Genomic DNA, 13,219 nt, shown 5'->3' with positions numbered 1-13,219 from the left:
TGGGGAAAGGTACTTACCTGGAACATGCTGCTTACAGTTTTAGACTGCTTCCTGAGCCATTCTATGGCCTGATTTAGAAGGGGCTCTTGAATGCCACAGCCATCTGCACCATCGGCTTCTGCCCTGTGAATGGTTACTGTCACATTTTCATCACCTCCCATCCTTTTCTGTCTCCGAAATGAATGCAACTCCCTTCTAATATCTTTATCCGTGTGCCCAGGCACCTGCTCCTGCAATCCCAGTCTGTCCTGGGCTTCCGCAGCAGCACTACTGCCCCCGCCCCCTCCTCTCGACATCTCCTGTGAGGAGTGGTTCCTCTGTCCATGTTTTACAGGCTGATGCTCTCCAGAGCGTTTTATGTTCTGCCTGCTTGCCCTAGATGGCCTGATTCACAACCATCTTACCTGAAGCCTTTCCCTGACAGATCCCAAGCCCCACCCTCCAGGCCTACTAAGGTATCCAACAGTCTTTTCTCTCCCAAACATAACAGAGCCACAGAGACTCACTGTCCAACCCACCCAAAGCTACTTTTCCTCTTCTGTTCCAGGACCATTCAGTCACTGAACAAGTGATATGCCAGGTATTGGAGTACCGCGGTCACCACAAACAAGCTTCTTCTCCAAGTCAACAGGGAGTCATGCTACCAGCTGGCTATCCAGCCTGTTGACCTGGGATCTATTCCATCTCTCCTTCTTCATACTATATTGTTACCAGCCATGCCCTGCTCTGAGCATTGTGGCTTATCCTTTCATCTCTGTTCTCAAGGATGCTGCTGTGAGTCAGGTCTCTGCTCCTGCAAGACATTGCAGCTGTCTTTCCCGCCTCTCCTTTAGCCTCTCTATGAGGTTAGGATATGTCTACACACATACCTATCTGTTCATGCCACTGCTTTACATAAAATTTCATAACCTTCTGGGAAAACGTTCGTTCTTTAGCCATGTGGCTTCTTATTCTCTCAACTTCTGACATCCATGGACTTTCCCATCCCATCTTCCCTTTGCCAGGGCCATCTGCACTATTGGTGCTGCCCTGTGAAACTACTATGGTTACTGTGCACATTTCCATTACCTGCTGTTGTTTTTCTCTCTCTAAGGCGTATGCGACTCCCTTCTTCTGACTCTTCTTAGCTTCCAAAATCAGCGCAAGCATCACTTCCTCTTGAAACCTTCCCAAGTCCCTATTTAGTTTAGAAACTCCACCCTGCATCCTAGACTCGGCATGATGTATCATAATTAGCACTGGCAGTAATACATCACTGACCTCCTACACTACAGGCTACATTCAGTAACCTTGTGCTGTTGAAGTCTGCATTTCTATTGCCAGGTGCACTCAGAGCTGGAAACATAATTGACCCTTAGTTCCCATTACCCACCCCATACTAAAGCTAAAAGTCAGACCAAAAATTGGTGAATGAAGTTAGGGTTATTGCAATTTGACCCACTGGGAAAAGGGGGAAAATAACCCTCTTAATTGCTTTTCATCTTTTCTGGATCAGAGGGCAGGGATAGGTAGACTCAGTGATGAGCGAGATTATCTCTAAATCGTTTCCAGAGATAGTGTCTCTGTCCTCCTGTGACCTGGGCTGACTCCACTGTCTGCACAGGAGGAAGCCTGTTACGCTGTCAGATCTTCTTGTCTAATAGACTCTTTGGTACAGAGCACATGCTCAGTTAGGATCTGTAGAACAATTAATTTGTCAGTGCCTAGTATGTACCAACGGGAGAGCTAACCAGGGGATATAAAACCAGAATTTTCCACCTGACCACAACCACTATGCAAGTAGATATTTTTTATCCCTGTGCTTTGTAAGTGAGGATTTTTCACTTACTCAACTCTTTAACCTTCCTAATGCTGTAATTCTTTAATAAAGTTCTTCATGCTGTGGTGACCCTAACCATAAAATTATTTCAGTGCTACTTCATAACTCTAATTTTGCTACTGATATGAATTGTAATGTAAATATATGATATGCCAGGATAGCTGATATGTGACCCCTATGGGGGGCTCACAACCCACATGCTGAGAACCACTGATATAGAGGGATGGGTGTTATTCAGGTCTGCTCTTCATCTCCATCCTAAAACCCAGTGAACAATTTGCCAAAGCGCTCCACTGGGTTTATCTGCATGGTCTCATTTTGACTGATTATGCTGTTTGCTGTAAGTGATTTTTCAGTTAGGAGATAAATTAGTAAGTATGCATGGCCAACAAAACACCTATCTATCTATCTATCTATCTACCATCTATCTATATCTATTATCTATTTATCTACCTATCTATCTATCTCTCCATCTTCTCTCTTTGCCTCCCTCTCTATCCCACCCCCAACCTTTGATAGTGTTTAAAGGTAAGGAGAGAAGAAAATATTCCCCATCCTGGAAGCGGTTTGGGCCATGAGCAACACAGTGTGCATTTCATGTGTTGTACAGATAATGGTGACTGTGACTGTGGTGAATGCGTGTGTCGGGACGGCTGGACTGGCGAGTACTGCAACTGTACAACCAGCAGGGACTCCTGTGCCTCCGAGGATGGAGGGCTGTGCAGCGGGCGTGGGGACTGCATCTGTGGCAAGTGTGTCTGCAGGAACCCTGGAGCCTCGGGACCCACCTGTGAACGCTGTCCTACCTGTGGTGACCCTTGTAACTCCAGAAGGTAACATCTCTACTTTCCTTGTTTTCTTCTGTGCCAAGGCGTCCAGGTGATCAAAGTTTGGATGACATCTAGTGAACTCAAACCTCTAATTGTCCCAGCTGGGTTTGGTCGCCAGCAACCATCAAAACTCATAGCCTAAGGGACCCTGAGATCCTCATCCTGGAATGTCTCTCACCTGCCTCTTTCTGGGTCCTGATTATCCAAAACCACAAGGTCACACTTCTGCTAGAGACAGCAGGGAGAGTGGGGCTGATGTCCTGTACTGGTATCATCAGATGGCCTCTCAGTTGAGTGCCCTGGAGGTTCCCTGCTGACACCCACAGGCATCCTGGAAGACTGGAGGAGGCAGAAGCAGAAAGACAAGCTTAGCTTTCACTCCTCTCCTTATCAGAATACTTTGGCACTTCTGTGTGGCTATGTTTATACATATGTAGTGGTTTACGTTTGACACTGTTAAGATAATAACAACAATAACTAAATACAGCCACATTTTTCTATTAAAACTGATTTCTGGTTAGCAGCTTCACTTTGCAAAATTGGAACAAATCATGTAGGTCTCCTCAACCAGGTCTCCGAGTGGCTTGTGAGGTCTCAGTGTACCAGGTGAGCAACAAATAGACTTAAGTAGTTCACACTTTCATTAACTCTGATTGTTGAGATGGTGAAATTTGCATTTGTGATGTAAACAAGGAAGAAAATCAATTTCTCCAGTGGTTACCCACCTAGAAGGTATCAAGACTTCTCTATCAATGTCCCTGGCAACTGAGACACATGCCAGGCATGGAGCTTGACTCAAATGTCAGCTGTAGTTCAGTGACAGAGTGACTGCCTAGCATGCAGGAGTCTCTGGGTTCAGTCCTGGCCTTTGCTTGGTTTGTTTCTAGCCAGCTTTTCTAACTTAAATTATCCCTTCTACTTTTGCCTCTGGGCTCTTATCTTTCTATATTTTTCTTTACTTCTTACTCCATGACTTACTGTGTAACTAGGTGACTGGTCCCCTTCTCCTTTTTCTCATTCCTCAGATCCTCCCTTCCCAGATTTCTCCTCCTATTTACTCTCTCTGCCAGCCAGCCAGCCCTGTCTGTCCTTTTTCTTGCCTTGTTATTGGCCACTCAGCTTTTTATTAGCCCAATCAGGTGTTTTAGACGGGCAATATAACACAGCTTCAAGAGTTAAACAAATGCGACAGAAAAGAATGTAGCACAAATTTTCATCATTAAACAAATATTTAACAGCATGAAAGAAGTAACACATCTTCAACTGATATTCTACAACATTTCTCTCTTTTGTCTAAATAAAAATGAAAGGTTTTAACTTTAACATAGTAAAACTATATACAACAAAACAGTTATCAAGTAAGAATTACATCTACGATATTCAGTCTGTTTGTATTTAGAGAACACACTCCATTATCTATCCTCTTATTGAATTGAAAGCTTTATACCTAATTTACTTTCTATAATAACTAAAGAAAACTGCAACTATAATTGCCTAGTCTTCAACTCCATCAAAGCCCCAGAAGGATGTAATATTACCTAACAACAGAGACATCTGGTTGCCTGAACAGTCACCCAAAGTTCCTCTGCAATATTCAGGCATCCATCTTCAGCCTATAGGCCTAGAGTATCTGGCAGACTCTTCTGTGAAGCAGGAATTTGGAAGGACTTTCCTGCCTTATCGAGGCAAAGTTCAGCAGTCTCTTTCCTGTGTGTCCAGCATATCCAGTTTATACAGCATACTGACAGACAGTCCAGGCAAGAACAGTTTCTTGCCCAAATGGCTAGGTTTGCCACAATGAAAGCAAACTTCATAAGGAGTTTCTTCAGTGCCCAGCATTTTCTCTGAAGTATATTGGTGCTGCCAGGATGTGTCTCATTGTCATGAAAAACCCTTTGTTAACAAGACACTTTTAGATGCCATATTATATAGGTCTTTAAAGTGTTTGAAGACCATCTATCTATCTAAAATATGTTTCTACACAATCTTAAAAACATACCTATCTACAAATTTGGTTGTTATAAATGACTAACTACTAACCTGTGCTTCTTGATTATCCAAAGTGGTTTATAATAATAGCTTTCAAAAACTAAAATTTTACCTTACATTTAAAAATGAACCGCATAGGTGCAATACCTTAAACAAGAGTAGAAACATATACACAGTATAACAAAAATAACTTTAAATTTGTATCCCTATATTAAAATCCATGCCAATGAAAAATATCTGAGATTAATAGTTGTCTTTTTATCCTATATTCTCATTTTCCCCTAAATGATAACAAACATCTACAACCCACCAAATAATCAACAAGCACCCAGCCCACCTCTTGGGAATATGGGTATCATATTGACGTATATCACCTATCAAGTTTCAGGAGGTCTCCCCATTAAAGCTGATCCATGTCAACCCTGAAGGAATCCCTAGTCTCTCAGCTCCTGTGGGAGCAAAAGGAAATCTCTTCTCCAGGCAATGCATCTTTTAAGCTCCATTTTACAAATACATTTTTGGACTTCCATTTTAAAGTTAAGGCATTCCTAAGGCATACAGGCTGGCTTATTTCAGCTGTCCCCCTTTCAACCCCATGTCTCTTAGCAGCTGTCGTTTGCCTATCAGCAATCAAAAAATTCAAGATCAATACAGCAACACGTAGGATCCAGACTCCCTGCGTATTTCCCATCTCTGAATGGCTTATTTTTTATTATTGTTCTCTCTTGAAAGACTTTATTATTTTTAAACTGTTTGTATCTTCCTATGACTGTCTATACCCATTTTCTTTTCTTTCTTAAGCCTAAACACATTGCAAAACATACTGGAACCTATTTAGAGGTGTGGGTTTGTTTCTGTGGTTTTGCTGTTGTTGTTGTTGTTGTTTTGGTTTTATGAGACAGGGTTTCTCTGTATTGTTTTGGAGGCTGTCGGTCCAGCCTGGCCTCAAACTCACAGAGATCCGCCTGCCTCTGCCTCCTGAGTGCTGGGATTAAAGGCATGCGCCACCACCGCCCGGCTTGTTTTGTTTTGTTTTTGGCCGTGTGAACAGACTTTAAACTGCTAAGCTACAGCTGGGCCTTCCTCCAGGCTCTATCAGCTGACTCTACCTGGTATTACATTCCTAACAGCCCAGCCTAAAGCTTGTGGCTCAGTTGGAAATGCGTTTGACCAGGAAATGCATTCAATGCCCCCCACCCCCAGCCCTACATTATTACGCTTTGGCTCTTTGAGGGGACAGCCACCCAGCTCCCAAATAAATACACATGGAGACGTACTATTACTTATGGATGCCCGGCCTTAGCTTGGCTTATTGTTAGCCAGCTTTTCCTGACTTAAATTACCCTATCTACCTTTTGACTCTGGGCTTTTACCTTTTTCTATATCTGTATATCTTTCTTCACTTCTTACTCTAGCTGTTCTTGTAGCTGGGTGGCTGGCTGCTTGCACCCCTCTCCTTTTCTAGCTCCTCTTCCCCCTGCCCCCTTATGTTTTTCTCCTCCTATTTATTCTCTCTGCCTGCCCGCCCCACATGTCCTTTCTCCTGCCTTGCTATTGGCCACTCAGCCCTTTATTCGACCAGTCAGGTGTTTTAGACAGGCCAGTAAAAACAGCTTCACAGAATTAAACAAATACAACGTAAAAGAATGCAACACATTTTTGCATCATCTAACAAATATTCCACAGTACAAATGCAACACATCTTCAACTAATATTCTTCAACAATTAACAATAAAGGTTATTCCAATTTGGGAATCAGCATCATCTCACCTGATGTTGATGTTATTTTGAGATGAGTCTATTCTTCCTCTTATTCGGGCATGTGTTCCTTTACCTAATAGTATTAAGTACCTGCTGTATGCCAAGAATGGTGACAAGTCATAGGCATGCAGTAAAACAGCTGTGGTCTCTACCTTCATATGTGCTAAGGTCTAAGGGAAAGATAGGATTTTATGCTTTTCATGTGTATATGTATGCAGTGTGTGTGTATGTTCACACATGTGCATGTTTGCATGTGTATGGTATACATGTATGTGCTGGTACCTGTGTGGGGTGTTGTAGGCAAGAAGTTGTTTGCCATCAGATGTCATCCTTGGTCACATTCCCCCTTCATTTATTGAAACAAAGTCTCTGAACCCAGAGTTCTCCAGTTCCAGATAATCTGGCTAGCCAGCTTGCCATAGATCTCCTGTTCTGCTTCTCAAGTGCTGGGATAACATGTGATTGCTACACTTGGCTGGTATTTATGTGGGCTCTGGGGATCTGAACTCTGGACCTCATACTTACATGGTAAGCTCTTTATCCACCGAGCCACCCCCCAATCCCATACTTTTTTTTCAAGTAATTAACAGAGATATGTGGGATGCAGAGGATGCTGTGAATAGAGAGTCTTACTGCAGCAGTCACAGCGGGATGCACAAAGGAAGTTTGAAAGGTCTCTACAGTGTGCTCCAGGCCCCCACCAAATCTGCCCAGATATATTTGAAACACAAAAGCCGCTTCAAGACGTGCTCTCGCTCCCACATTACCATTCATAACAGTAGCAAAATTACAGTTATGAAGTAGCAAAGAAGTAATTTTAAGGTTGGGGGGGTCTTCACAAGGAAGGAAATACAGCTTCAGTGAGATCCCATGGGCATGCGTATTTCAAGTCCTTTGAAGATTGCCCCTTCCCAAGGCATGATGGACCAACCGCCACAGGAGGAAACATTTGCAGGTTTGTCTTACTCCAAGTTATTTGTAGCACAAAATTAATTCAAGGCCCACATTTCACTTTGGTCTATAGACATCTTTAAAGTAGTACAATTTCCTTGTATCCTTGGATATACCTTCTATAAGCAGCAATCTTTTATTTAGAATCTTGAATTAATGAAGCTCCAGGCTATAATCCTAAGCTTTAGAAACCTACTATCAGGGCTTGTGCTTATTCAAAAGAGTAACAGAAAATTGAATTTTACAACAATCACATTCGACATATATTAAGAGCACTCATCATTCTTAGAATTCTTGCTGAGATATGGATCATGAGGGTTAAGAAATTCATAATTTTGTCTAGACTCTAATCATATTTATGGGTATAAACACTCCCTTATGTTGAATATGTGAAATGAAAATATAGCTAAATCAAACACTGAAGTATTTTTTCCTTAGCCGATCAGGAGCCACCACTGTAGAAAAATAATGATAGACACTGTTATCAAGACTGCCTCGGGGAGCACAGATTATGGAGTAGAAATCAGAACAATTTAGTATCCTCCTAGATGTCACCCAACTCTCTTTCCAAAACTGCCGAGAGGTCAACGTCACCAGTTAGAAAAGTAAAGAGGCGTGGCGGCTGCCTGTTCCCCACCACTATGAGCTGATGAACTCTGTTGTCCCCCACAGGAGCTGCATCGAATGCTACCTGTCTGCAGAGGGCCAGGCCCTAGAGGAGTGCATGGAGAGTTGCAAAGCCACCGGTGCCACCGTCAGCGAGGAAGGTGCTCCTTGTCTTAAATCACATAGTTCTTGAGAGGCAGAAACTGTGTGAGTCCAGGGACTCCTAGTAACTTGACTTCCTTTGTACCAGGAGCTAGGTGCTGGGGCTCTCTACCCCCCACCTTTGAAGAATAAATGAATTTCTAAAGCTAAAGAGATAATGCAAGAAACAAGAAATTTAAAGCCATGGCTCTTCTGTCAGTCTTCAGCTCTGTTAGCAAGTTCACCCCAGCTTGACAGGGGTAACTAGTAAATTCCACAAGGCTGTATTTTCCAAACTAGGGAGAAGGAAATTGGAGAAATGGCTCTTAGCGGCCACTGACAGCCTGAAATTTTCCTTTATCATGGGATTGCCTTATTTCAAGATGAGATAAAGCCTACAGTAACAATTTGCCTGACTACACTTTACAGAACCCAGAAGTATTCTGCTAGGGGGCTAGCTGTTTTGTCTACCCTGCCTCCCTGCCACGGCTATTATTACATCAGGACCATCCTTACATTCCTCTTGACTCTTTCTCCGAATTCAAGAAGTCCCTCTTCTAACTGCTAAGCAAGTTCAGCTTCTGCTTCCCTCTGTCATGTTTAATTATTTAAAATGAGAATCTAGTAGCAAAATCTCATCCCAAATATTCAACGCAACTGCATTTTAGCTGAGCAGGAAAGGACATTTAAAAATAGGAACATGGGGACTTTACGACAAAGATGGCTCATTCTTCCCAAAAGGACATTTGGGACAATTTGAGTTTAGAGCATCATAAACTGCCTGAGCTACATCTCAGCCATACCTCTAAAGTACACAGAGCCATGCTGGTGCAATAACCTAATGCAGTTTATGATAACATATATATGGCCTGTAGGATACATATATTGAATAGATGGAGTTAGAAAATAAAAATTAATGTATTTACAAAATAGAATGTATAAACACATATTTTGTAAGTACTTTGTTTCAAAATTGTAGTGATGCTACACAGCTGAGTCACTGGGTGTGGCAGGACATGATGAGTGCCTATAAAACCCCTCAACTGTGCTTTTTGGATGACCAAAGATAAATATGCCAAACAGCAGCCAATGGAATGAGATGCTGTGTGCTTTGTCTGACACCAAAGGTGAGACACAGAAAGGCACTGAGCAAGAGCAGCGTTGGTGGAGTGTCCACATCAGTAACCGGTGCGAATCTCAGTGTATCCTCCAGGCTCATTTCATAGCAGTGGGGTACTCACCAGCTGTCTCTGGGAAATGAGCAAAAATTGCAGAAAAATGCCTGCAAATGACCAGAAGTCGATTCTCCAGCAACACGGGAAACGCAATGTGCTGACAGGGAGTAAAGCAGCAGTGTGTTAGCCACAGAGGTGTGAACAGGGCAGTCCATGTGTCCAAGATCACAGTTTTCGGAGCAGATTGTCAAAGATGCTTGGCTTGGGGAGGAAGCCCAGCTTACGCGGCTTTTAGAATATTTACGTTCTTTTGTGTTTGACCAAAGTATCTATAAGAGAGAAGGATACTGATGTTTTTAACTTGCAAAATGAAAACAAGCAGTGGACGATTAACCCACTCTAAGCACTAACCCGGACAAACTTGAGTGAACACGAGATCTGGCTAACTGAGTTTAAAAGACACAGCCTCCTTAGAAATCCCGTATTGAGTTTCTCGTCCGCTGATGTCATTTCCACACTAGTTTGAAAAAGTGACATTACATCTGTTCGTCTAAGGGCCTCTTAGCACCTGTTTTCCTCTACTGAGGGCATGGAGTAAACAGACATACTGCATAACTCATATGAATTTACCCACTGTGTGTGGTTACGTGGGGAGGGCACAACTAACATTATTCATTCCTTTTTACTGAAAGAGCCATGCTTCTTCATTTACCCCACTATTCAGACACTCAGATCATTGTTACTCAAAGTTTGTTCCTCCAAACACCATCTCTGAAAAGTTCAACAAAATAAGGCACCCACAGTCATATACTTGTAGAAGTGTATCCACAGTCAGTTGTATACATTCTGGAAACAGGAAACTAAGGATCCAGAGCTTTGCCAGTCTTCAGAATTGCTATGTACATTAAATTTAATATGTGTGGGAGTCTCCAGGAGGGGCAGGAGAGGCGCTAATGTAAAAGAGAGATTCCCAAATATATCTCAATATAGAACCACTCCTCCCCAACACACATCACCACGACCTTTGGGAAACTGTTTACTTCTGGAAACTGTTAACTGATCCCAAAGCTGATGTCTTAGAACACAGGGTTGAGAGTCAACAGCACAGACAGATGTGACTTCTCCATTCTCCCTGGACCACCTCTCCACACCCACCTACATGTCTTCCTTCACTAAGCATGACTTCCGCGGCTACCTGATATCTTATTTTCCCTTTATTATTCAGTAGCAGTAATTCAGGTCTCACAAATAAAGGGGAAAAAAGACAAAGAAAGAGCCATTTTCTGTGAACAACAAAAGAAAACCTTAGCAGCTAATTATGCAAATCTTTCAGTGCACGTCTGATAGTTCAACACCCAAACACGACAAAACGAGGCACATCTAGCTTGGGAGAGTCAAGAAGAGGGATGGTGGAGTAATTAAAGCCCAGGAGGGGAGCTGTGAATCAAAGGTCAGGCCCCAAGTTCCATTAAAGCCTAAATAATGCTGGTCAAGGAAAGTAAGCCTCTCAATGCTTCAGTGTGCTATTTAAAAGGAAATGAAGAGCAGGATTAATATTACTGACACAAGGATGCTAAGCCAGCCACATACAATCAACCTGCAAGCCTGATGTCCCATTAAGTGCCATTGCTGTCGCAGAGACTGAACAAGGAGAATGTTCCAAAATGCAAATGCACAGTCCCCAAGACTTCAGGATCCTAGTTATTGGAGTGGAAGTTAGGCGGTGGTGAGGTGAAGGCCATATACAAAGGACCAAATGAGGGTGCCTGCCATTTACCATCAAACACATGAAATAACACAGGCCATGCTCATCCTGAGTTGCCAAGAATTTCCCAAATATCTTCATCCAAGACATCGTATTAGAATGCTTAGTCTAATAAGTCTAATAAGCGCCTAATGCCTGGGTCCTGTGTAGATCACTCTCTCTCCCATTAGAACACCAGGGCTGGGTCCCCAGACCCAGATGAGTCAGATGGTTGCATGCATATGGATAATTTGCATTAAATTTCTTAATATTCATATACATAAAGAAGTGCTTCTAATGAGCTCAAAACCAGTTTAGTTCATGTAAATCTGTTGTACAAAATCTCATTTAGAATGCTGAATCTATTATTTGCTGTTTCCTGTTGTCGTGAATAACAAAAGGCATATTAGTCACAGGTTCTATCAGGGTTTTTTCTTAAAAATTAAATGCCAAGACAACAAACTATGAAAACTTAATATTTCTATATTTTATGACTTGTAATTCTGTGCTCTAAATAGCCTTAAGTAGGCTATTTTTTTCTTCTAAGAACACACACACACACACACACACACACCAATTCTATTAACACCTTTAAAAACTTCTTAAGCTGCCCCAGGAGACAGAGGCAGGCAGAGCTCTGTGAATTCAAGGCCATCCTGATCTACAGAGTAAGTTCCAGGGCTGCCAACACTATACAGAGAAAACCTGTCTTGAAAAAAAAGAAAATGAAAAAAAAATTCTTAAACCAATGGAAAAATCACACTCTAGAATGAGTGGACCCAAGATTACCTGGGACAGTTTGATTTTCATAATCTGTCTTTGCACACTGATATTGGAGCATTTTCTTAGAAGTTTAGACTCAGCATAAATGTTATTTTAAATACAGGGTTTTAAAAAACTAATAGTTATGTCAAAAAATTTCCAAATTAGAATAAGAATTATAAAACTAAAATCTGTTTTGCTTTAGCTCAGAAAATGTTAGATAAATTAGGCAGTGTATCTGGGCCATGAGAATATTTGATGTGTGAGCTAAGTGTTTTAAATTTTTATTAGCACAAATACAATTTTATTACTAGTTATTATCATGAAATTCATTTTCTAACTCTTGAATCAGCTTCGCAAGGAAAAAAACATTCTATTTGGAACAGATTTGAAGAAAAGCTAGCTTTCTTATTAAGAAAGAAGGAAAAAGAAAGAAAGAAGGTACACTGAGTGTCAGACAACCATTATCCTGGGTTCCCTTTAACCTGAGGCTCCCCTTTATCCTGCGGGTCTCTGAGATACATAACACCTCTGTCTCAGTTTCCCGATATTAATTTATTCTCATCACATGACCATACAAAGCCAGCAATCCTGGCTGCACTACTGTGAGAAGCCCTTTCTATTAGTATCCGTATCCATCGGCACCAAGCCTCGGTGTAATCTAGCCATCCTCCCAGATGCTTGGGCAGAGAGGAACACACAGCCCCTTCATTACCATAATCACGGCCATTCTATTCCCCGGGCAGCTGTGGGCACCTGCCCTGTGCTGCTTTCACGCCACTGAAATCTGCCTCCATCAGATCAGAAGGTAGTAGTTTTGATAGTCAGTCCTGACTAACCACATCGGGAGCTGTTCTTCTGGAACGTAAGTAAAACCAAAGATCTCACTTGGTGGGAAAGTCCTATGCCTTTCAATTCCTATTTGACAGTACTGAAAATCCTAATTTGCATATTGAAAAACTCGATACTGCTTTGCTTTAAAAATTATCTCTTTTGAAATCTCATTTACCCTAATGAATGACTCTTTCATCTGCAGATTTTTCAAAGGATACTTCTGTTTCCTGCTCTCTACAAGGAGAAAATGAATGTCTTATTACATTCCTAATAACCACAGACAATGAGGGGAAAACCATCATTCACAACATCAATGAAAAAGGTGGGTAGCTTGTGTTCCTTTGTCTGTTGTCAATGTCAAGTGATACCACCTTGTAGTAGGAGACCCAGACAGTCACTGCAGGAAGCTTGCCATGAAAGACATTTCAAAGTTTGGGGAGAAAGATCCTTCTTAAAACCTTGGTTGTGTTCCCATGTCTTTTATTAAGACGAGGTAACATGATGACCTTCATTGTACCAGGCATCACCTCCTTGACAGCTAGCTATTGCCACTGCAGAAAGGTGGACTGAGAAGACAAAATACGGCAACAGGTTTGTCTTTCTAAAG

General features: G+C 41.9%; 1 protein-coding gene across 6 annotated transcripts in view; it reads left to right on the top strand.

The window, feature by feature from the left end:
* The window catches only part of Itgb6 (integrin subunit beta 6), a 123,319-nt gene that overhangs the window by 97,685 nt on the left and 12,415 nt on the right, over positions 1-13,219 (top strand). For all 6 annotated transcript variants that reach the window (XM_040745431.1, XM_040745432.1, XM_040745429.1 and 3 more), the window contains 3 exons: positions 2,430-2,652; positions 8,023-8,117; positions 12,815-12,934. In XM_040745431.1, coding sequence (XP_040601365.1) covers positions 2,430-2,652; positions 8,023-8,117; positions 12,815-12,934 — 438 coding nt within the window. The remainder of the gene's footprint in view (positions 1-2,429; positions 2,653-8,022; positions 8,118-12,814; positions 12,935-13,219) is intronic.

Source organism: Mesocricetus auratus, unplaced genomic scaffold (genome assembly GCF_017639785.1).
Source record: "Mesocricetus auratus isolate SY011 unplaced genomic scaffold, BCM_Maur_2.0 Super-Scaffold_100004, whole genome shotgun sequence".
NCBI lineage: Eukaryota > Metazoa > Chordata > Mammalia > Rodentia > Cricetidae > Mesocricetus > Mesocricetus auratus.
The sequence above is the reverse complement of the archived record's forward strand: the minus strand, read 5'-3'. Positions and strand labels throughout refer to the sequence as shown.